Below are 20,779 nucleotides of genomic sequence, written 5' to 3' on the forward strand. Positions count from 1 at the left end.
CTAGCGGCATTCATAACTGGCAGGACCGTGTAAGTTTGTAGAGGACCTCTGCTCCTGAAAGATGCCGTTTTCTGCTTCTGTGCAAGTCACCTAGCTGCTTCTTGTGGTAACTAAAGCTTCCCAGTGTGCTCCAGTAGAGCCAGTGGCACAGCTAATGGTTCTGATCTTTTGCTTTGCTTTTAAAGAACAAAGCGGTGCTGTAGCATTAACTAGCTCCGTGTAGCTGGACCACTAATGAGTTGCAAAACCAAAGCAGATCAATGGTCTGTTATGTTTAGAAGCTATTCTGAGTTCTTCTGTCTGTCACACCCTTGTCAGCTAGGTGATATTTCTTTGTAGTCCCAATTTTTAATGATTGTTTCAACTAAGTTCTTTAGTGTCTGATGTGGGACACAGTAAGTGACTGTCCGTTATTGTCTTTCTTGAAAATGATATATTTGACAGCTTTGGTAATGTAGCTAGTGTCAATGAGTGAACACTGACTAGGTCAGCCACTGTTTCATCATTAATTTTCTCCAGAAATATTGGATGGAGATAATCTCAGCTGGTCTGGTTTCTTCTACTTTACCAACTGTGTACTTTGTCCCTTTCCTTGCAGTGAGTTCTCTGTTCTGTATGCTGTCATGTCACCAAACTATGGCTTTGAGTTGCTAAGCATAAGCTACTGTTTGGTGGGTGACTTCATAGAATCATAGAATGTCCTGGGCTGAAAAGGACCACAATGATAGTGTAATTTCAATTCCTCTGCTATGTGCAGGGTCATCAGACCAGGCTGCCCAGAGCCACATCCAGCCTGGCTTTGAATTCCTCCAGGGATGGGGCATCCACAACCTCCATAGGCAACCTGTTCCAGTGCATCACCTCCCTCTTAGTGAAGAACTTCCTCCTAACATCTAACCTGCACCTCCCCTGTCTCAGCTTAAAACCATTCCCCCTTGTCCTGTCCACCCTCCTGTTCCCCCTCCTGTTTCTACGCTCCCTTCAAGTACGGGAAGGTCACAAGTTCTCCTTGGAGCCTTCTCTTCTGCAAGCTAAACAAGCCCAGTTCCTTCAACCTTCCTTCACAGGAGAGGTGCTCCAGCCCTCTGATCATCTCATTAGCCCTTGTCTGGATTCATTCCAAGAGCTCTGCATCTTTCTTGTACTGAGGTCTCCAGGCCTGGATGCAGTACTTCAGATATTGCAGGGAGCCTCTTTGTCATGTGCTAATAATGCAAGAAGAAACTTGATACAAAGAGATTATAAACATACCTGAGCACCCTCCCCACTTGTCTCATTGGCTCAGCCATTGATTGTGCCCACATGCTGCTTCTGGTGTGTCTGTGTGTCCCTGGGCAGGAAACTTCCTTGGTGTCCTGTAGACATCCCTGGTGTTTCTCTCCCATGCATGTGATTTGCTCTGCAGCAACTCCTGGCTAAAATAACCATCCTTTTTTGATTGTTTTATTTTCTAGAGATGCTTTTCATATCTGAATCCCTGACTATCCTCCTATGCAGGAGTCTGCAGTGAGGGAGTATCATTAGGGTAATCCTTTTTATTTAGTCATCCAGGAGCTTAACATGGTGTAACAGCTACACAGCAGAAGGAATTCTCAACTGAAAGAGCTGACAGCTGGATGTCAGTCTGGTATTTGCTTTGGTCCACGTGAGTTAATTATATATTACTTTGATTTCACTTTCCAGTCTTCTGAGTCACAGTTGTTGAGGAAAAGGAGGGTTACAAAACAAACGTGAAGTCTAGTCAACAGGACAGATTCCTGTGCAATAACACGTTAGTGAAGGGTATTTGGCCTGCAACACATATAGGCTTTTTTATAGCACCTCTCTCATAATTCAGTTCATTCATTAACTAAATACACGTTGGCTTGTTCCCCAGCAGCATGCTTTCATTTGTACTTTTCCCCCAAAATACAGAGCTGATGCTGCTGTTTCAGCTATGTTTTCCCTTTCTGTGCATATTTTTGCACACCCTATTTTGTGCTTGTTATTCCAGCTATGCACTTTGCCTTGCTTTACCTCCTTGCAGCAGGAAAATCAAATAAATAAATAAATAAATAAATAAATAAATAAATAAAGCAGTAAATAATAGGGAGATCTACTGAGAAAATGCAATATAAAAGACCTAATACTTAATCCTGATCCAAGGTAGAAGGAATAAAGCTTTCAAAGAATCATAGAATCCTTAGAGCTGAGTAGAGACCTCTGAAGGCCATGTAGCCCAACTCCCCAACCCCAATGAACAGGGTCACCATGGCTAGATCAGGTTGCCCAGGGCCTTATTCAACCTTGCCTTGAAAGTCTCCAGAGGGGAGGGGAGAAGAAGTGCATCAAGTAAAACATCTGTGACTTGATTATTTGCCCTTCAGCTTCTTTCACAACATGTGTGAAGGAGGGTGAAGAGAACCATTCAGCTTTAAAGGCAATGACAAAGTACCACTGGGTACCATCAGCAGCTGTTGTGAAAATAAAATGCAGGCCAGCCTTCAAATGGGGAATAACTGGAATGTCTTAATAACAAATATAGTTGCATGTGTCACAGGCTGCAATAATATATTCCTTGGACTAGATTCACCAAACTGCTTCTGATCAAATGCTATGTGTGAGAAAAGATTATTTGACTTTCACAGTCAGAATTAACCTGAGGTGAACTTTGATCAGTGAGGTAGAACTGCCTTTCTGGGAAGCTGATATAAAATCCAAGAACACCAGCCATCATTTAACTACAGCACCGCTGCTGTAACGTTGTCTTAACAGTTACCTTGACCTAAAAAATCTGCATCGTGGTTACCACAACTATGACCTGGATTCTCCACTGTCTGTTGATTGTCTCATGATCAAAATGAGCGTGGATGAGACAGAGACACAGCTAAATGAGAAAGGTAAGGATGTCCATTAGCTGAGTGCTGGTGTGTAAGGTTTCACTAGATGCGGGGCACTGGGTAATCTTGCCCCTTTGCCTCTATCAAATCACTGCAATTACAACGAGGTCTACACGAGAGGGCAGCAGTACATGCCTACATGCCTGGAGCAGCAGTTGCACAGCAAGCTGGAAAGCAGATTGTCTAGGCACACAGCACATGAGAGAGAATCACGTAAATACACAACATTCCATCTTCACATGTTTTATTTCTGAACGGACGCAGTAATGCTTACAAAGAGCTGTGTCCTTGTAGCAGCGAGTGTGGTTGAGGCACAACTGATGCAGTTCCCAGGTCTGGTAGCTTTCTAAAACCTTTGTGAGTTGAAACATTCCACTGTGCCTGGTGTATTTCCCTGGGACTGAGAAGTTCATTTATTTTACAGCTCTGCCACCGATTTCCTGTGTGTGACCCTGGGTGAGCTAATATAATCCCCCTGGATTGGAGTCCCCCTGCTGTAAGCTTGAGATAATGCTGGTTCATCCCCTTTGACTTTGTCCATATACTGCCAGCCCTGTGTGGAACCATGCCTCATTTGCTATTTGTTTCGTAAATAGTACTTAGCCCACTCTGGTCCTGATCTTGGCTGTGCCATCTAGATACTATTGCAATAAATTCTATCTTTTCATGGTACCAAGAGGATGACATGAAGTCACTCTGAGTTACCATTACTGTAAGTGAGAGCAACATGCAGACCTGATAGGGGAAGATGGAGGTTTCTGAAGGTGAATTCTTGTTCAGCTTTAAACTGCTTTTTCTATAAAGGGATAAAAAGGAAAGTCAAGTAAAGGAATAAAAACCCTCTTATTTCAACTTCAGTTCAACCACTTCTTTCAAAGTGATGCTATTGTAAGAGGCAGCCTAGGTCCTTTCCCAAGTGATATGTGGAGCATGTTGTAGCTGATCAGTACAAATGATTGACTGAGAACACTGAATGTGCTCAGTGGTCCTAAGCGTTCCAGTATTTCCACAGGTCTGCTGATGTCCTAACAACATGTGAGCACCTAGTAATCTGCTGTGAAATGTTGCCATTTCAGGGTTGTCTGTAGAAACCCTTAGAGAAGAGAGAAAGTACACAATAGTTAAGCTATAGAAGCAGGCTGCCTTTCTGCAGCTGTTTTCTGACTCTGCAGCCTCGTACAGAAGGAGTGCCCCTCAGTGAGGCTGAGCACAAAGACTTCAACTCTTCTGCTCAGTTCTGAGATGAAATATAATTTTAAGGCATTGCCATTTACATAGTAATTAGCGCAGCTACTGGTATTTGACAAAGCAGTGAATAATCAGCTGATGGCATCTTACCTCAAGTCTTGCCCCATCAAGTTCTCACTGCTACCTTTGTCCACAGTTATCTGGGGAACTGTTCAGCTGGAAGCATCTGCTTCTGGGTGCTTCTGGCACCTGCTTCGGTAGGAAAAATGGACTTAGTCCATCCCAGGCATGCAATAAGACAGGACAACCACTTATATGCAAAACCAGGCCTAGCAGCCTGAGAAGTGTGAGTACTTGGTGAAATGGCCTGTTTGACATTGTTGGAACACAGCCTAAAGTTCTCAAGAAGGAAGATCTGTTACATATGAACACACACATATCTGCATTTAGTCAGGGCAATACTACTATTGCTTTTGTTGAGTTGGAAAATGAAGGCCCAGGGAGGCGAAACACCTCCACAGAATACTCACCATCTTATGTACCTACTTCTGAATGCGAATCCTTTACTAAAATGTCCATTCTGATCTCACAGAAAATGCAGAGTTCTCCAACAGTGTTTTGCTCAGGCTGGAGGGCCATCTGGCTTAGTATCTGGTCTTTAGCTCCTGAGCAAGAGGTAAATGAATAGAGCTCAGTAGTAAGCACTACTGGGGTCTGGGGTTACCAAAATATCCTACACAAAGGAAGCTGCTCCTAGCCCTTCAATAACAGGATTAATCCTATCCTGATAGCAAAAGATTTATCTGCTTTTCAAATTAAGCAATGGAAGCACTTCAAAAGGAGTGACTTTTAATATCTCCATTTGGAAGCATTGGGCCAGTTCAATCAATAAAGCCACAATGATTTTACCTATGAAATCTAATTAGTTTGTTTTAAACATGAAGTTTTATCCTGCAAAATGAACGTTTTCATCCACCATTGATTTTAGCGCAGTGGTTTCAGAAATGCAGGAGGAGTTTGGCTCCTTGCAGGTTTAAGCCAATTTAAGTTCATTGGAGGGGACTGCAAAGTGGGAAAGCTGTAATTAACAACAATAACAAGCTGTTGTATGATGAACCATCAGGTTTGTTTTCTTATAGTGCAGATCATCAAGACTCCGGTTACCTTCACCAGTTTATCAGCTTCAAGAAGTAAAAATACTCCTAGAGCCTGACCTAACAGTAGGGGTAATCCTCCTGGCACTGTTCTGTCTCATTCTGGCTGTAGAAATGCATACATTCTCTGATGCATACAGACAGGTGCATGGCATTTCATGGCATCTGTGTCTGATTAAAGCCAGAAGGTGAAAATGTAACTGAAGGATATTAACCAAAGGAACTCAGTCTGAACTATGCAGTTTCAGGATGGCTGTATCTGCAGATAAAAAATTGAGTTTATTACAATTTCTTCTTAAGGTAACTGTACTTAGCTAACTGGTACTTACGCCAGTAAATACAATTTGCCTTTTTAGCTAGGAAAGCAGCAAAACAAAACCAAAGTGAACTTTGATTATAGCCAGATTTAGTTCCAGTGGCGGAAGCAGAAACCACACATGGTATGTTTTGATTTGAAGACACATCAGAATCTACAGTGCTTTGAAATCAAGCATCAAAAAAGTGGGCAACTCACAGTGTTGCTTCTGCTATTATTCATGGTTGCATGGCTGAACTGCAGCTTCACCTACCTCCTTCTGGCTCAGCCAGGAGCTCATCTCACAATGCAGAAGTGTCTTCAAAGAAGCATTCTCTTGATGGCAACATCATGTTGAGTAGACTCACAGGCCACGTCTGTGAGAATGAAAGGAATCCCCTCTTTGCAGGCTTGTACAGATGCAAATGATGTGACTGTACCCACTAGGGAAAAGGTTAGGGTACCCTAAACTACAAGCATGATGTTTCTGACCGGGCAGCTTCTTCTTTTTTTTTTCTTGGAAAAGATACAGGTGATCTGAGAAACAAAAATAAGGGACACGCAGAACCTTGTCACTGAGTTTGACAGACAACTCAATTGCCCTCTGCCCCTTTGAATGTACAGACCTACTAAACCCAAGCAAACCCCTAATATTACTGCATATTTTTAAAGCAGTTCTAGCACAGGTTGCAGGAAACAGCTGGGCTCTTGGAAATGCCTTCTAGGCCTGGCAAGACACCGATGGCAGCACACATCCCAGAGATGGCTCCTGGGCCATGGCGTACAGATCACTCACTGAGGTCATTTGAAATAACTGTACTTACCCTGTAATGTACAGCACAGGAACTTGCCCCTGTGACCAGCTTTTAGGCATTTTGTATCGCTGCGTCGTGTTTTGCAGGCAGGTGGATGGATCTTCACTTTACTCGTTTCTCTGTCCTGTAGAACAAGCTGCAGCCCCAAGTTTACACAGGCATTTTTCTCTATGGATGGACTAGGAGTGCGCACAAACACTGCCTGATGACAGCATCCCCTTAGACATCACTAACTCCTCTCTCAGGTGTAAGGAAATGCTGAAGACTTCTCTCTACAACAACAGAGGGCACCACTCCTCACTCAGAAAGCTGCAGCTGGAAGAGGAGCGGCTTTGTATCCATGCACAAGTTTGCTAAGCAGAACGTTTCCCTCCTGTAGGTGGTTTGGATCGGATGCATTTCTCCCCCCAGCAGGCTCAGCCCTGCACGTCCCACTGCTGCGGGAGGCTCTGGATAAGAGCTGCGCTCGGAGACGCACGCTGTCCCTTGGGGATCTCATTGCAGTCTGCACAGGAGAGTGAGTTAGGAGCGAGTTAGGCACTCGCTTGCTGTGCAATGCTTTGATATTAGGGTCTTAATATGAGGTAAGAGTTAACTAGAGTGCCAGCTGCAACGCCGGCTCCCGCGCACACCTGTATTTGTGTGTAACATAAAATGCATCATTACGCTGCAAAGCGGGGCTGGAATCCAGGTTCGTTCTCTCAGATGACCACGTTATCTCCTCGCTCTCACTCCTCCCCCCTTCATGGCGGCTCAGCACATGCCGGGCAGCGTGCGGCCGGTCAGCTGGGCGAACGCGTGACGGCGGCTGGTGCCTGGCGCTGTGGCGAGCAGCAGAGCTGAGGCGGCCCCTGCGCCCTCACAGGGCACGGGCGGCTTGTTTCAAACAGAGCCGACGGCATTAACGCTGCAAGACGGGATCCTAGAGCCGGCTTGGCCGGGGAACGCGGAGCGGGGCCATCGGAAGGGTCAGTGCCCTGGGACGGCAGCCCCGGAGGCGGCTCGGAGGGCTGCGGCCCAATGTTTAGCTCAGAGCCGTGCCAAGGGATGAGCGGATGAACGGCTGCTCCTGTGGAGAGATGCTTTGCAAGCAGCGCTGTGTGTCAGCAAAGCTTGGTGCTGCCTGCTGCCAGCTGTGGGCATGAAGCCTTGGCAACTGTGTCTATAAAGTGCAGGGAGCATCGAGTCTCCTTCAGCATCCATCAGCACAGTGGGCTCCATAGTGCAGAGCATAGGGCTCTGAATGCACTCGTACAGCCCTATTCTGCTGAGTAAGAGCGTGCTGCATTTACGTAGCTCTTTTCCTGAGGCTGCTCTTCAGAAATGGCTCACTTGTGAGAGTGCCGTGACCGCAAGCTTTTCAGTTTTGGTATCTGGTTCTCTGGCTTTGGTCTGGATGGAGATGGATTGCACAGACCTGGCTCACTTCAGCTCTAAGGGGGATGAGCAGGGGTGCAGCTTGGAGGTGCTTCCCTGGGCTGCAGGCACACAGACAGCAATGCCTGTATTTGGGGATCTGCTGGTACCAGAGGATGGAGGGACCCAGCTCACAGAGCACTCAGACAAGGGAAGAAAACAACAACAGAAGGTCTCTATGGGTGCTGGAGAAAGCTGTCCCCAGGCCCTGGGCCTTACAGAGCTGCCTGAAACCATGGTTCCAGCTTCCTGAGAAGCACAAGGCCATGGCCTGCCACCCATGCCATGCATGACCTGCCTCCTCCAGGCACTGCCAGGCAGGAGGAAGCATGCTGGTGCCCCAGGAGCAAGCAGCAATGTGTTCTAGGAGGCAGGGAGAGCCATGCTGCTTGACCTGGGCCTGGGTGATGGAGGCAATGGTGAGGTTTGTGTGTCCTGTGACTGCATAAGGCACCCAGAGACAAGCGGCAGCAGCAGCAGCTTGCTCTGCCTGGATTTGTTTGGGACTCCCACAGCTGCTGCTACTGGCAGGTGAGCCACTAGTTTCTCTGAGCTGTTTTGCAGCATAGCCAGCAACAGTGAAGAGAAACTGAGGCTTTCTTGAGTGAAGCTGGTTCTAAAAATGACAAGAGGAAATCAGGCATTTCTGTTTCTTGTTTTCTTTAAGGTCATGTTTTAAGTACATTTCTGCAGCTCACAGGCAGGAAACTTCTCAAGTGAAGGCAAAGATCACATGACTTCAGGAGCTGATGTTCAAGAGGAAACACACTGTGGGACCTGCAGACAATGAATTTGCCTTTGCTGAAACACTGCAGTGCACGCAGTCCCCAGGCTTGCTGAGTACTGAACACAGTCAGTCTGCCCCAACTAGCAGTAAAAATAACACCAAGCCAACAAGCCAAAAAGCCCCGAAACTTAGACTTAGGACCTACTTCAAAACCAATTACACTCAAGAAACAGACTCACGCTGACTTAATTGGTAGGTCGGGCCATTCTTAAACAGAGTCAGTAGTCAGTTTGAGTTCTGTGACTGTAATCTTTCCAAACATAAAACTTTCATTGCCTTAAGTGGGAGTTAGATGATATTACCTTCCACTGGCTTAACAATGTGCATTTGGCACGCTGTGGAACCTTGGAACCTTCCGTGCTGTCATAATATAGTGGGTAAGTAAGACCTGTTTTCAGACTTTATTGCTTAAGAAAATACATTTACCCCCTTTATGTTGTGTCTCGTGGTTTATGAGAAATACAGCATCTATCCCAGCATATGCCATACGTACAGCACCCAGTCCTGCACTCCTAACACCAGGGAAGCGCAGGTAAGAGTTGCACCATGTATTACAGAGTTACAGAAAGTAGGTAGGAATAACGAGCACTGATATTTGCATGTAAGTCAATATATATTTAAGCCTGCCAGCCTGTTGTCTGCTGTTTATATGCATCTATTTAACTTTGAGAAAATGTCAAACATACAGTTTGGCTCAGGCTCCAAAGGGATCTGAGGAAGCCTGGAATTGAATGGAAACCTGAAGAGCTGACTCTGCGGGTCCCTCCTGGCATTTGCTTTTTGCCTGCAGCAGCAGTGGGTTATCAGCCCCAATTACAAGCTTCTTTGAAAACTGGTTGCTTTTGTTAGGCAGCGGTATTATATGAACACACATATTTTGCCTTTATGTTTTATGTAATAAATTAATAAGACTCCATTGACGCTGTAACTTGGCATGAAATCATTTGGCACGCTTGATTCAAGGGCTAATAAAAATAAGCCGTCCCGTTATTGCACACGGTAAACACTGCGATTGGTAAAACCCTGTCAGGATCTTGGTTTATAGCCCAATGAAATCTAAGCTGATCCGTATTCCCAAAAGCTGGAAATGTGACAAAGACACGGAGGCTGGTCCTCACTAGGGTTTCACACCACCCAAGTTGTGTAGGAGGGGTAGCGACGGGCTTTTTCAGAAGTGCTCATGGCTTTGCCATTTCTGTGCATGGCATAAACTGGCAGGAAGAGCTTCACATACAGTAAGGCCCATTCCCTCCCTGGTGAGAGGGTGCAGGAGCACGGCCAGCCCAGTGTAGCTGTTTAGGCATGCAGCTCAAAGCAAAGAGGCTGCTGTGCTGCAGGGCAGAAGTGCTGCACCCAGCTCCCTTTCATCCCTGTGACAGCCCCATACGCGGAACAGCAGCATCCATGGCCAGCAGCAGTTCTTAGCAGTGCCTTCACTACACTTTGCTTTCAGCCCACAGCAACCGGTCTCCACGGGTACAGGGGAGTGAAATAGCAGCCCTGAGACTGGATGGGAAACATCCCAGATTGGGATCTTTCTATGGTATCTTTTTCTAGCAGAAATTAACGTTAACTATAGTTTCCCTACAAAGAGACACACACCTGCTTCCTAACAATCGTGTTTGAACAGTTTAAGAACAGAACTCATTTTTCACCCGATTTGTACGTCCTCTTGTATCCCAAAGGCCCACTGCAGTCAGCACAAGTTTGCTGTGATATCTGCACTCCAACTTCATTCCGTCAGGGTAGCCGAGTACTGGTGCTGAGGAGCCAGAAGAGGGAGCAAGAAGCACTCTCTATTTCTCTCTTACATAAACGCAGGCTGCTGTTGGAGGGCTTCCTTAATTTTATTTCCCTGGAACAGGAAGAATTTGGGGAAAAAAAGGTGATGAGCGGCTCAGATATTAAAGCTGCGGAGGTCTTTAGGGCAGCGTATTTCCATGTTGTGGGTTACCCACCTGCTCCCACTGCTCTGCTCCCCCTCCTGTCCTCCCCCTGCCCCAAAGGTTCAGCTTCCCCAGCTGATTTCCAGCCGGGACATACATCATTCCTTTGGAGTTCAGGTACTCTTGGAACTGACCGTCACGCAGCTCATCACATTTACTCACGGTGAACAAAGACAGCAGATAACCCAGCAGCAGAGATGCTGGATTCATTTCAAAAGACAAAACCGGTTATTTCGCAGAAAGAAGAGGGAAAAGGTCAGCATCAGGTGGGGGCACGTCTGTTCCACGCGCGCTTTACACGCTGCTTTATGGAACACACGCTGCTTTGTGCCACACGCATCTCTCACACCAGAGCTGGCCAAAGGGACTCAAGGGAAATGGAGCACATTGAAACCCAGCTTCAAAACGTGACGTTTCCATCACCGTCAGCTGCAGCATCACCCCTTGGGACCCTGCGTCCACCTACCGTTATTACCTTAAGTAATAACTATCTTAAGTAGTAGACAACCCCGTTTTGCGTATTAAAGTTTTTATTCCTTAGTAAGAATTTCTTTTGAATCACAAAATAGTGTGGAAATATTTAGATAATAGAATTCACGGAGTGCTGGAAAATACGGAATATATAAAGACCGGTCTCTAATATATCACATACTAATCTGTTCTAAACCAGCTGGTTTCTTGCAGACAGGATTTATTTTCTTTTAATAATTTAAGACAGCGTAAGCTTGTATCAAGCGTAAGCATCGTAACAAAAGTGCAACTTGTTCAGCAAATCCTCCCAAAAGGTATTTAAACTCAAAATATCATCATTAACACGTAGTTGTTTTTTTTTTTCTCCCTACAAAAATAGCATGTCAGACATCATTAATCGGATGTATTAACAACTATGTACATACAGCCGCTCGGTAGGCCGCTAAGGTCTGGAACGTTGTTTAAACACAGCGTTTGAGGCGAACAGCAGCAACAGCAGCAGCAATGCACCGAAGCACCGGGCAGAGCCGGGTACGAGTCAGACTGTTGTGTCTCACCTCTTACATAACATTCAAGTGAGATTTCTCACAGTGCTACCTTGGCAACAAACTAAAAATATCCAGGCAAGGTCTCGGTTTAAGCCTTATTATAAAAGCTTTATCTGTGTGATTATCTGGCGTCTGGTTCGGCTCCAGAAAGGGAAATCGCGGTGCTCGGGAATGGGATGAGGGGAGAACCCTACCGGGAAAGTCGCCCCAAAGGTCTCGGCGTCCGATTGCAAAGCGGGGAGGGGGGTTTCCTCCGGTTTGTGTCAGTCAGAACTTAGAATCAAACGAGCTCGGGCTGACCGGCCGCTCTCCGCTTTCTAAGGGAGGGGAGGGAAGAGGAGAGAGAGGGGTTTTCTTTCCGTAGTTCAGTGCAGAAACATTCATTTTACACAGCACGGTTCGAAGGGGGGGGGGGGATCTCCGGGGAACACGCTGAATTAAATAGAGAGGGGTGAGCACAGACGCAGCCGTACAGAGCCGAAAACAGAGCAGCCGATCGCGGGGTTACATAACGGCTCTGCCCTCCTTCCCCGCACTCCCGAAGCCGGCGGCGCCCCGGGGTGCCCAAGGCACTGCGGCCGCCCATAAAGTGCTGGCACAGGAGCGGGGCTCCGCCGCCCCTCCGCCCCAACCTGAGCCCGCCCGGCGCGGTGCGAGCATCTCGGCGGGACCCAGGGACACTACAAACCCATCACAATAAGGTGCGACATTGAAGTTACCTTAGAGAGAGAGAGAGAAAAAAAAAAAAAAAAAAAAAAAGTATCCTTACTATTTCTCTTCCTTTCCTCCTTCTTTTTCTTTCTTTCTTTTTTTTCCTTAACATATGTATGCACTTATAAAGCCAAACATTAAAAAAAAAAAATACTGAGTAGTAAATTGCGTCCGGGACGGTCCTCTGCGGGGTAGCGGCGCGGGGGGCTCGGCGGGTCCCTCCGGCACCGCCTCAGCGCTCACGGCCCCTCGGCTCCGGGCTCCTCGGCGGCCGCGGGCTCCGCTTCTTCGCCGGGCTCGGCGGCGGCGAAGGGGGGCGGCAGGTGGGGCGCCGGCGACAGCCCGGCCGCCTTTTCGGCGGGGCCCAGCACGGACGACAGGCAGGGGAACGAGGCGGCGGCCGCGGCGGCTGCGGCGGCGGCTGCGGCCGCCTGAGCCGGGATGCCGGGGTAGAGCAGCGGGATGGGAGCGGCGGGGTAGAGGTACTTCTCCAGGCCGCCCTTATCCAGGAAGGGCTGCACGTAGGCGGCGGCCGCCGAGGGGGAGATGAAGTAGAAGGGCAGGCAGAAGGGGGCCGCGGGCTGTCCGAAGGGCGCCGCGCCGCCGCCCGCGCCCAGCGCCATCAGCGAGCCGAGCAGCGCGGCGTCGGCGCCGCGGGCAGCGCCGGGCAGGGCGGCGCCGGGCGGGGGGCTGCCGCCCCTCTCCAGCCTCGGCCGCTTGGGCGCGGGCGGCGCCTCGTCCCCCGCCGGCTCCTGCTTGACGGGCAGCGCGGGGAGCGGCCCCGCCGGTCGCGCCTCGGCCTCGCCGCCGTAGCCGCTGTCCGTGTCCGTGTCGGTCTCGGCGCCCGGCTCGGCGGCGTGAGTCCGCTGGATGACGGGCACGCAGTGCGCCTGGCCCTCCGGCTTGCGGGCCGGCGCGCGGAGAGGGGCGGGCGGGGAGGAAGAGGAGGAGGAGGAGGGTCCCTTGGCGAGCGGGCCCGGCGGCGGCGAGAGGAGCCGCGGGCCGGGCAGGAACTGCGAGGAGACGGCGTGCAGGTGGCCGAGGAGCTGGGCGCAGCGCTGCTCGCGGGGGGTCCAGCTCTCGGAGCGGGACAGGAACTGCAGCACCTCCTTAGCGCACGTCTGAAAGCCCGAGTGGAAAGCGTCCAGGTCGGCCTGCACCGGTGACTTGACGGAGCGCTCCCCTGCGGGAAAGCCCCCCGGTGCCGGGGGGGACAGCGTTCGCCCGCCGCCGCCGCCGAGCGCTGCCCCGCTCCGCACCGCGCCCGCCCCCGGGCCCGCGTACCGCTCTGCAGAGCCACGATCTTCTGGTGCTGCTGCTCCGTCAGCGCCGTCAGCGCCTTCAGGTGCTTCAGCGTCAGCTCCAGCACCACCGCCTTCTCCAGGTGCCCCAGCGTCTGCAAGGCAGGCGGCGGGCGCTCGGCCTCCTCCCGGCTGCGCCGCCGGGAGCCGAGGCTCCCCCCAGGGCTTACCGTGAGCTTGAGGTGCTCGGGCAGCAGGTCCTTCAGCTGCGCGATGCACTCGTTGATCCTGTCCCGGCGCTTCTTCTCGATCAGCCGGTGAGGCAGTTTGTACGTCTCCTGGCACGGAGGCGCCCGGCGTCACGCACGGCCCCGGAGCCCCGCACACCCCGCACACCCCGCACCGGGCAAGTTCGGAGCGCGGTGCCGGAGCGCCGCAGCCCACCCTTACCCACCCTTACCCACCCTTACCTTGCTCTCGTCCCGCTTCACGCCGCGCTTGGGTTTGCACATGTAGAGCGCCGGGTAGTCCAGCCTGCGGGGACGCGGAGCTGCATCCCGGCCCGGAGCGAAGCCCGACGCCCCCGAACGGCCGGCGGGGCGGCGGAGCCACCTCCCCGGGGCGAGAGAGCGGAGCCGGGGCGCGTTGGGGACGCTTACCCTATGAAATCGCGGTGCTCCAGCAGCTGCCGCTCGGGCAGGCGGGAGATGCCCTCGTCCATGGCGGGCGGCGGGCGGCGTTCCCTCGCTGCGCTGGCCGGGATCCGCGGGATGCTGCGAGCGGGCTTCGGGGATCCGCGGGCGGAGCTGCGCACATGCAGCCTCCGGCCCCTTCTCCCGTGCAGTGGCGAAAGCGTGCGGCGGTTCGGCCCCCCGCCCCCGCCGCTCCCCCTGCCCGCCTCGCTCCCGCAGCACCGCCGCGTTCGGCTGCCCGCGGGGCACGCGCGCCGCCGGCCCGCCCCGCACCCGGCTCACGTGCGGAGCGCGCCGGGAGGGAGGGAGGGAGGGAGGCAGGGAGGGGGCGGGACGGGGGGCGGGACCCGCGGGGAGCCCTCGGAGGGCGGCGGGGTGGGGGGGTCCCCGGGCCGCCCTGCTGGAGAGCGGCGATCCCGGGCGGCTGCCGGCGCTGCTGGATGTGTGCTGGATTCTAGCGGTGTGTTTATTTCCACTTTTATTCACGTAACGCTCTCGTGCTTTTCCCGATTTCTGTCTTTTTAAACGTTTTGTTTGTTTTTATTCTTAAATTGACTTCAGTCTCCACGTCCTTTAATCTCCGCTCTTGTCTCCACTCGGGTGGCCGACCACCCTCCCCGTAAGGCACAGCTGCTCCCCTATGGGGAACCCCCGCCTCCCCCTGCCGGACGCTGCACGTCTTCCCCCCGTTGGCTCACACCCCCTCGCAGGTGCTGAGCCGAGCCATGACCGCTTGTGGTCGCGTCCCGCACGCAGCCCCGCACGTGCAGGCGGCGCCGGCTCCGGGCGTCCGCCCCCCGCGGCGGCACCTCGGCTCTCTCCCCCTCCCTTCCCGGGGCGGCACAGGGCCGGCAACGTGCTCCTCACTGGCCGGCCCGGGCTCTGCCCCGCAACAGCCCCCAGGGAGGTGGGAGACCGGACCCGCTCCCAAGGGAGCCGGGCGAGCGGCGGCTGAGTGCGGGAGACCGAGCTGCCGTGAGCGGCGAGCCGGGGAGGTACGAGAGGCTCCCGCTGCCGGGCAGGGTGCGGGCGGCACCGAGGGCACCTTCAGCCCCGTTAACCCGGTGACATTTTCACACTGTCGGAGCAACGAAAGGGGGGGAGCTAAAAATAAACTGGGGCTGCGTGAGCCGTGTTCCCGTGTTGTAGGTTATATTTGGGAATGCCCAGGGGGGAGGTTCGCGGGCTCCCGTTGGGCGGCCGGGAGAGCGACTGCAGAGAGGAACGGCAGCGGATGTGCGGGATGCGGGGCTGCTCCCTTGGGAGAACGGGCGGGACCGGCGGAGCTCGGGCATCGCCGGCAGCGCTCAGCCGTACCGCGTGGGATCGCTTGTCCCGAGGCAAGCACCCGTTTGGGCACTCGAGGTGGAGCTACAGGAGAAAGCAAGTCCTCTCCTCCTGGCTGGAAAGCATCGAGGAAACCTCAGGTGCAGCTCAGATGCAAGATGGAGCTCAGCCCTGGGTGAAAGCCCGTGGAAAAGTTTTGGGGAGCGCTGGCTCAAGGGGAGCTGGAACTGTGAATGAAAAGATAGCTGCCTCCAGGAGCCCTCCTGTGGGGAAAGGAATGGCTCTGCGTGCTCTCTGTAACTCATAGGTGGGAGTGGAGAGCGGGAGGATGATTCTGGAGCACGTCGTTGTGCAGCACCTGGAGCATCTCTGCAGCATCTTCGCCAGCTTTGTTCCCCCTGGGACAACCTGCAAACCTTCAAACTGAGGAAACAATGTTTGGAGCGAGACGTAGGTTATAAGAGGAGAAATCCTGCGTGTGGGATTCCTCTGAAACCCGGCGGGAACGGACATCGAAAATGATCAAAAAGATGCAAACCGTGATCTGAGACAGCTGGAGGGTCTGCTCAAGGAGTTCAAGCAACATCTGGAAACTTCTAAGAGAGGTTTATAAGAGGTCACCTGCAGACAAGGATAAAAGGCTCCAGTGTTCAGAGAGTGTGAAATCCTCCTGGAAGGTTCCCAGTTTAAAATGGCAAGATGGATCAAAGAGGTGATCAGCAGCATGACCAGCGTGGAAAGAAACTGCTTTCCAGAAAATAAGAAGCACAAGAAAAGCTTTGGCCAACTTCTGAGCCAGAGCAAACCACAGCAAAGAGTTAAGACACTGAAAAATCACTCAGAAAAGGAAATCAAAGGCTTGTAGGTCACCACAGGAAAAAACAGCCTCCTGCTGGAGATCAGGGCTGGCCAGAACATCACCTAACGCCAAGTGTTCACCACCATTTGCAGTCTGGGAAGAAGGAATCAGACTGCCCGTCCCTGCTGGCTCTGTGTGAATGCCATCTCTTGGGAGGTGTGCTCAGTGCAGTCCATAACCACAGCATGAGGGAAGGCCTCTGAGGTGCAGTGCCTAGGGGCCAGCTTGGTTGCTCCAGCTCTTGTGGCACTGGATGCTCGCCTTCAGGGAAGAAAGGGAAAAAGGAGATGGAGTTGTCTAGACTGGGTGTGTGACACGGAAACAGCCATAGAATTAGAGAGCTGGTCTACCACGTGCTACAAAACAGGGCAAAACAAGATTCTAACTGAACCTGGAGAGGATCTGCAGCACTTTGCTTGAGGAACAAGGTAGTAATGAAGACTGCCACTGTACATTGGATGTCAGCCTACTCATAGATTTTCAATCATGGGATAACCAGAATGAGACTGGGGGGAAAAAATGACATGAGAACACATAAAAACCTGAGGTGGGTCAGAAGATGGTCTGGCTGCCCTGGAGCCTGGTAGGAGAGCCCTGGGGAGCAGGGTGTGCATGTAATGAAAGCTCTCCAGCCCAACAGGTTTTGGTGCAGAAGCTTCCTGAACCAGAGGCAGTATCTGTATTTAATGGGAAACCAAAGATGCTGTGAGAGGCAGTAGCACTTCACAAGGTGCTTACATCTCTGGTTGCAGTAGAGCATGGGGCTGGTGAGATGGTTTATCCTGTCAGCGCTGCCCTGTGGCTCACACAGAGAAGAGACCTTTCATTTCAGTGCCACACACATACCTGATGTCTGTAAAATGAGGGAGAGAGCAGCCATGCAAACACACAGCTGAATTCTGAGGCAGACATAAACCTGATGTGGGAAAGTGGCAGGGAGTGAAGACACGATGTGCAGCAGTAGATGAAGGCCCCCAACTGGCTGCAGAAATGGGGCTGGGTCCATCCTAGGAGAGGGGAGATCTGGTTCCATGATTGGACAAAACGTTTTAAAAAGGGGAGAGGCTGATCACAGAGGCACTCCTAGGCCATGTGCAATGGATGATACTAGCAGAAATGGCCCAAACCCCACCAGGCTAGGCAAACCAGAGCAGCAATTGGGCTAATGCTGGTTGAGCTGGTCAGCTCAAGGTGACTGGTGGTGACAGGAGAGCAGGGGCATATCCAGTCCTGGGGAAGTCAGCCTGTAAACAGGCACTGGAGCAAAAAGTCAGATGTGGAGGTAAGTGGGATGCTACCACCTACCTACCTCAGGGGTACCCCGTAACGTGTGGTGGGGGGTACCCCACTGCACCATAAACACCAGGAGCTGGGCCTTGTGCCAGTCACTTTGGAAATTCTCCTTAGAGTTGTGCCTTGACTGGGCAACCTATCTGCAGGTAGCTGGTCTGCAGTGAAAAGCTGTCCTGCTTCCTGGGACAGTACAATTAAAGGTGGTCACAGCCCGGGGCTGCTTCCAGCCCAGCTGTGAGAGATCTGAAACCTCAAGAATCCTGTGGGCGTGAAATATAAATGATCCCGCCTGCCTGCTGGGTGCTTTACAGGAGCAGTAACAAGGAACAAGTGAAACAGCCACCCTTCGAATTCACTGCAGAGAAGCTGTGCCCGTGAATGATGAGATCTTAGATTCTGCTGCTGGGTTCAGCTTGGGCATTCCCAAAGCAGCACAACGCTGTGTATTGGCAGGCAGAAGCGGAGCTGGAGGTCAGGGAAAATTGCTTCCTCAGCACAGCCCGATCAGCTGGTGATTCAGTGATGCTGGGGGCTTACATAAAGCGCCAGCTTGGCTGCTGTGATGAAGGGATGGCACGGCACGCCATCAGGAGGCCTTGAGTGGCCTCAGCCTTTCAGGAGGCCCACTGCGCTTGGGCTAATTATGGGTGCACACTGAGACCTTTGAACGAGAAGTGGTAAGTGCAGTTACACATGGCTGGAGATAAGCTCAAGGCTGGCAGCCTGTAACTGGTCCCAAAGGAAAGGGAGCTGTTCCAAAAGACCGCCAGTTACCTCTGTTAGACAGCTGGTGATGGGGAATTTCCACTGAAACAAAAATAAAAGCCCTGAGACTTTGTGGAGCTGGCCCACTCCCCTGCCACTCACGGAGGTATGGGTTGGTAGGACTCTGCTTATGTTATGGAGGGTTTGTTTGTAGATTTGTTAACATTGCAAAACCCTTGTACAGGTAGGGTGACAGAGGGAAAGCATTTCAGTGGCCAACTCAATGAGTTTTAGCAGTTTCAAGCAGTGCACTTCTTGGTTCAGCTTGCATGTAAGTTCTGTTGGTGGCTGCACAGGAGAAACACTATAGTAAGGGCAGACTGTGCATCCCAAATGGAATTTGTTCAAGCATTAAGAAAAAGGGCAGCTTTGCAGCCACACACTGAACTACACATCTGGGCACAAAAGGAGTAGTGGTGATACTTACAGGCAGATGCTCCAGGGCTAAATGCAAGTGATATCGTGGGTGGGAAATAATGGAAGAGTTGATTCTTCGAGAGGATGGACACAGAGTAGGAGATGCTTGTTTGCTCTCTTACAGCCAGCCAGTGCTGGAGGATGCTTCCCAGAAAGTATCTCAGTAGCTGTAAAGTGAGCTGGGAAATTGCCCTCCAACAAGATATACCTCTGGAGTACAACGATGTGTATCTTTCAAGCACCAAGAGAAATGCACTCTGATCATGGTGAGTCAATTAGGAGCTAAAGATGAATTACTGCCTAGAAGTCACAGCGCATGCAAACAACCAGTGGAGAACCTTGTTAAGTGATGCCCAGAGTGGGAAAATAATGGTTTTTAGTATTTTAAAATGGACAGATATTCTGGATTGTACCTGGAGTCCATACATTTCCAAAAAAAACCAACAAACAAACCTTAGCTAAGCTATGGGAAAGATCCTATTGGCAAGATCAACGAAGGCTGTAGAAAATAACATGCAGGAGATTAGTGCCTCTAACAAATAATGGTCCCACAGAAACATGGTGAGACACCATGAAGTAATGTCTGACAGTCATTTCATTAATGGTCTGCATTGCCTGATGTTTTTGTGTTTCTGACTGAAGCAGCTTCTGGGAGCTGCAGACTATTTCACAAAATGCCCCAAAGCTTGTCTAATAGGGCACCAGTGCCAGATGTCCAAGTGAAAGACATCTCCCTCCAAGTCCTAGGAGGTATGGGAGGATTGCATAAGGCCCAAGGGAGAAACACTGAATCCAGAACAATGCAGCAGATCTGTGAGGCGGCCGAGATCCCTGAAACATCTCCATGTGACTGCAGCCTGAAGGGTTGGGGTTGGTGGGATGCTTTTTGCAGACTTACAGTCGACAGGGCTTCTCTACTACATCAAGTGGTAAGACCCAGCGTATCCCAGTCCTTTCAAAGCCTTGGGATGAATGCATAGCCCACTCTCATCATTTTGGTTAAAGCCAGAGTATTTACTGTGCCTATTTTGTGGGACAAGGGTTTTCATACAGGTTTTCCCAGTCAGCCCCATGTAAGTTTTCTCTTGCTTCCCATCCCGCAGAATGAGCTTATATTTTTACTACTTGCCCTTTTATGTGAATTAATATGATATTCCATGCTCTTTTGTTGTTGTTGTTGTGTTTTAAGCATCTTTGTTCAGTATAGCCCAAACCAATGCTCCTCTGGGTTTTGACCACCCTGTAACACTGGCATCATCAGTGGGTGCCAGAACCCATCATGTTTCAAATCTCCATGCCTGTAGAGTTCAGGCATACTAGGAAGTGGAGGCTTTCTCAGCACAGAGAGGGAATACTGGTCTGGATTATTTGTTACCATTCATTACCCAACTTGTGCCTCTGTCTGGCAGATGAAACCCAGGCGATGCAGAAGCTAGTGACCCCTTCCAGCTTGGTCCTGTGTGCCTTAGGGATCTGCAATCAACACTTTGATTATTAGGGTAAAATTGGTCATAAAGGGGAAATAGGATGAAATAAAATGAAAGTGCTGCTATCAGTTTTACTTGAGTTCTGTGTGATCCATTTTAATTTAAAAGGAAAATGACACATAACTTATCTGTAATGCTTTAAAGCCCCAGTCAGAATGCTGTTGCCAACACCAGACAGTGGCATGTTTTAGCAGCACTGTGATGGACATAAAGCTCTTTAGTGTGCACAGAAAACCAAATATCAGATGCTCCGCTGAGAAAAACACCTGGGCCTAGCCAAAAAAGCGTGGAGCCAGGGGCAGGAGGAGCTGCCTAGTGCAGCCTCTCACTGCACGGCTTGGCACCTTTTTATCTGTTTCTGAGCATTTCAAATGGCAGGATTGGAGAACACCCATCACAAGGGGTGCTGTGAGGCAAAATCATCCATGTGAAACATTTTGACATCCCCAGGAGCCCGCTGCTACAGGGTGACCTCAGGCCAGGGTGAGCTCCTGGTGTCCCTCATTGCAGGGATGAGGGAGCTCAGCT

At 51.0% G+C, this 20,779-nt stretch overlaps 1 protein-coding gene across 1 annotated transcript; it reads right to left on the bottom strand.

Annotated features, from left to right (window-relative positions):
* Positions 1–10,992: 10,992 nt before the first annotated feature.
* On the bottom strand, positions 10,993–14,377 carry BHLHE41 (basic helix-loop-helix family member e41). Its single transcript, XM_015869020.2, has 5 exons — positions 14,111–14,377; positions 13,922–13,985; positions 13,682–13,789; positions 13,495–13,606; positions 10,993–13,393 (listed from the first exon to the last, which is right to left on the bottom strand). The coding sequence occupies exons 1-5, from the start codon at positions 14,170–14,172 to the stop codon at positions 12,450–12,452; spliced, it is 1,290 nt and encodes a 429-aa protein (XP_015724506.1). The 5' UTR covers positions 14,173–14,377; the 3' UTR covers positions 10,993–12,449.
* Positions 14,378–20,779: the final 6,402 nt, after the last annotated feature.

Source organism: Coturnix japonica, chromosome 1 (assembly GCF_001577835.2).
Source record: "Coturnix japonica isolate 7356 chromosome 1, Coturnix japonica 2.1, whole genome shotgun sequence".
NCBI lineage: Eukaryota > Metazoa > Chordata > Aves > Galliformes > Phasianidae > Coturnix > Coturnix japonica.

What these genes read in the sequence shown, in the direction of transcription:
- BHLHE41 (XM_015869020.2), bottom strand. Translation starts at nt 14,172, where the DNA reads ATGGACGAGGGCATCTCCCGCCTGCCCGAGCGGCAGCTGCTGGAGCAC. An exon ending in GAGCACCGCGATTTCATAGG is followed by an intron (nt 13,986 to 14,110) that starts GTAAGCGTCCCC and finishes GCGTCCCCGCAG; the next exon opens with GCTGGACTACCCGGCGCTCT. An exon ending in CCGAGCACCTCAAGCTCACG is followed by an intron (nt 13,607 to 13,681) that starts GTAAGCCCTGGG and finishes CCTGCCTTGCAG; the next exon opens with ACGCTGGGGCACCTGGAGAA.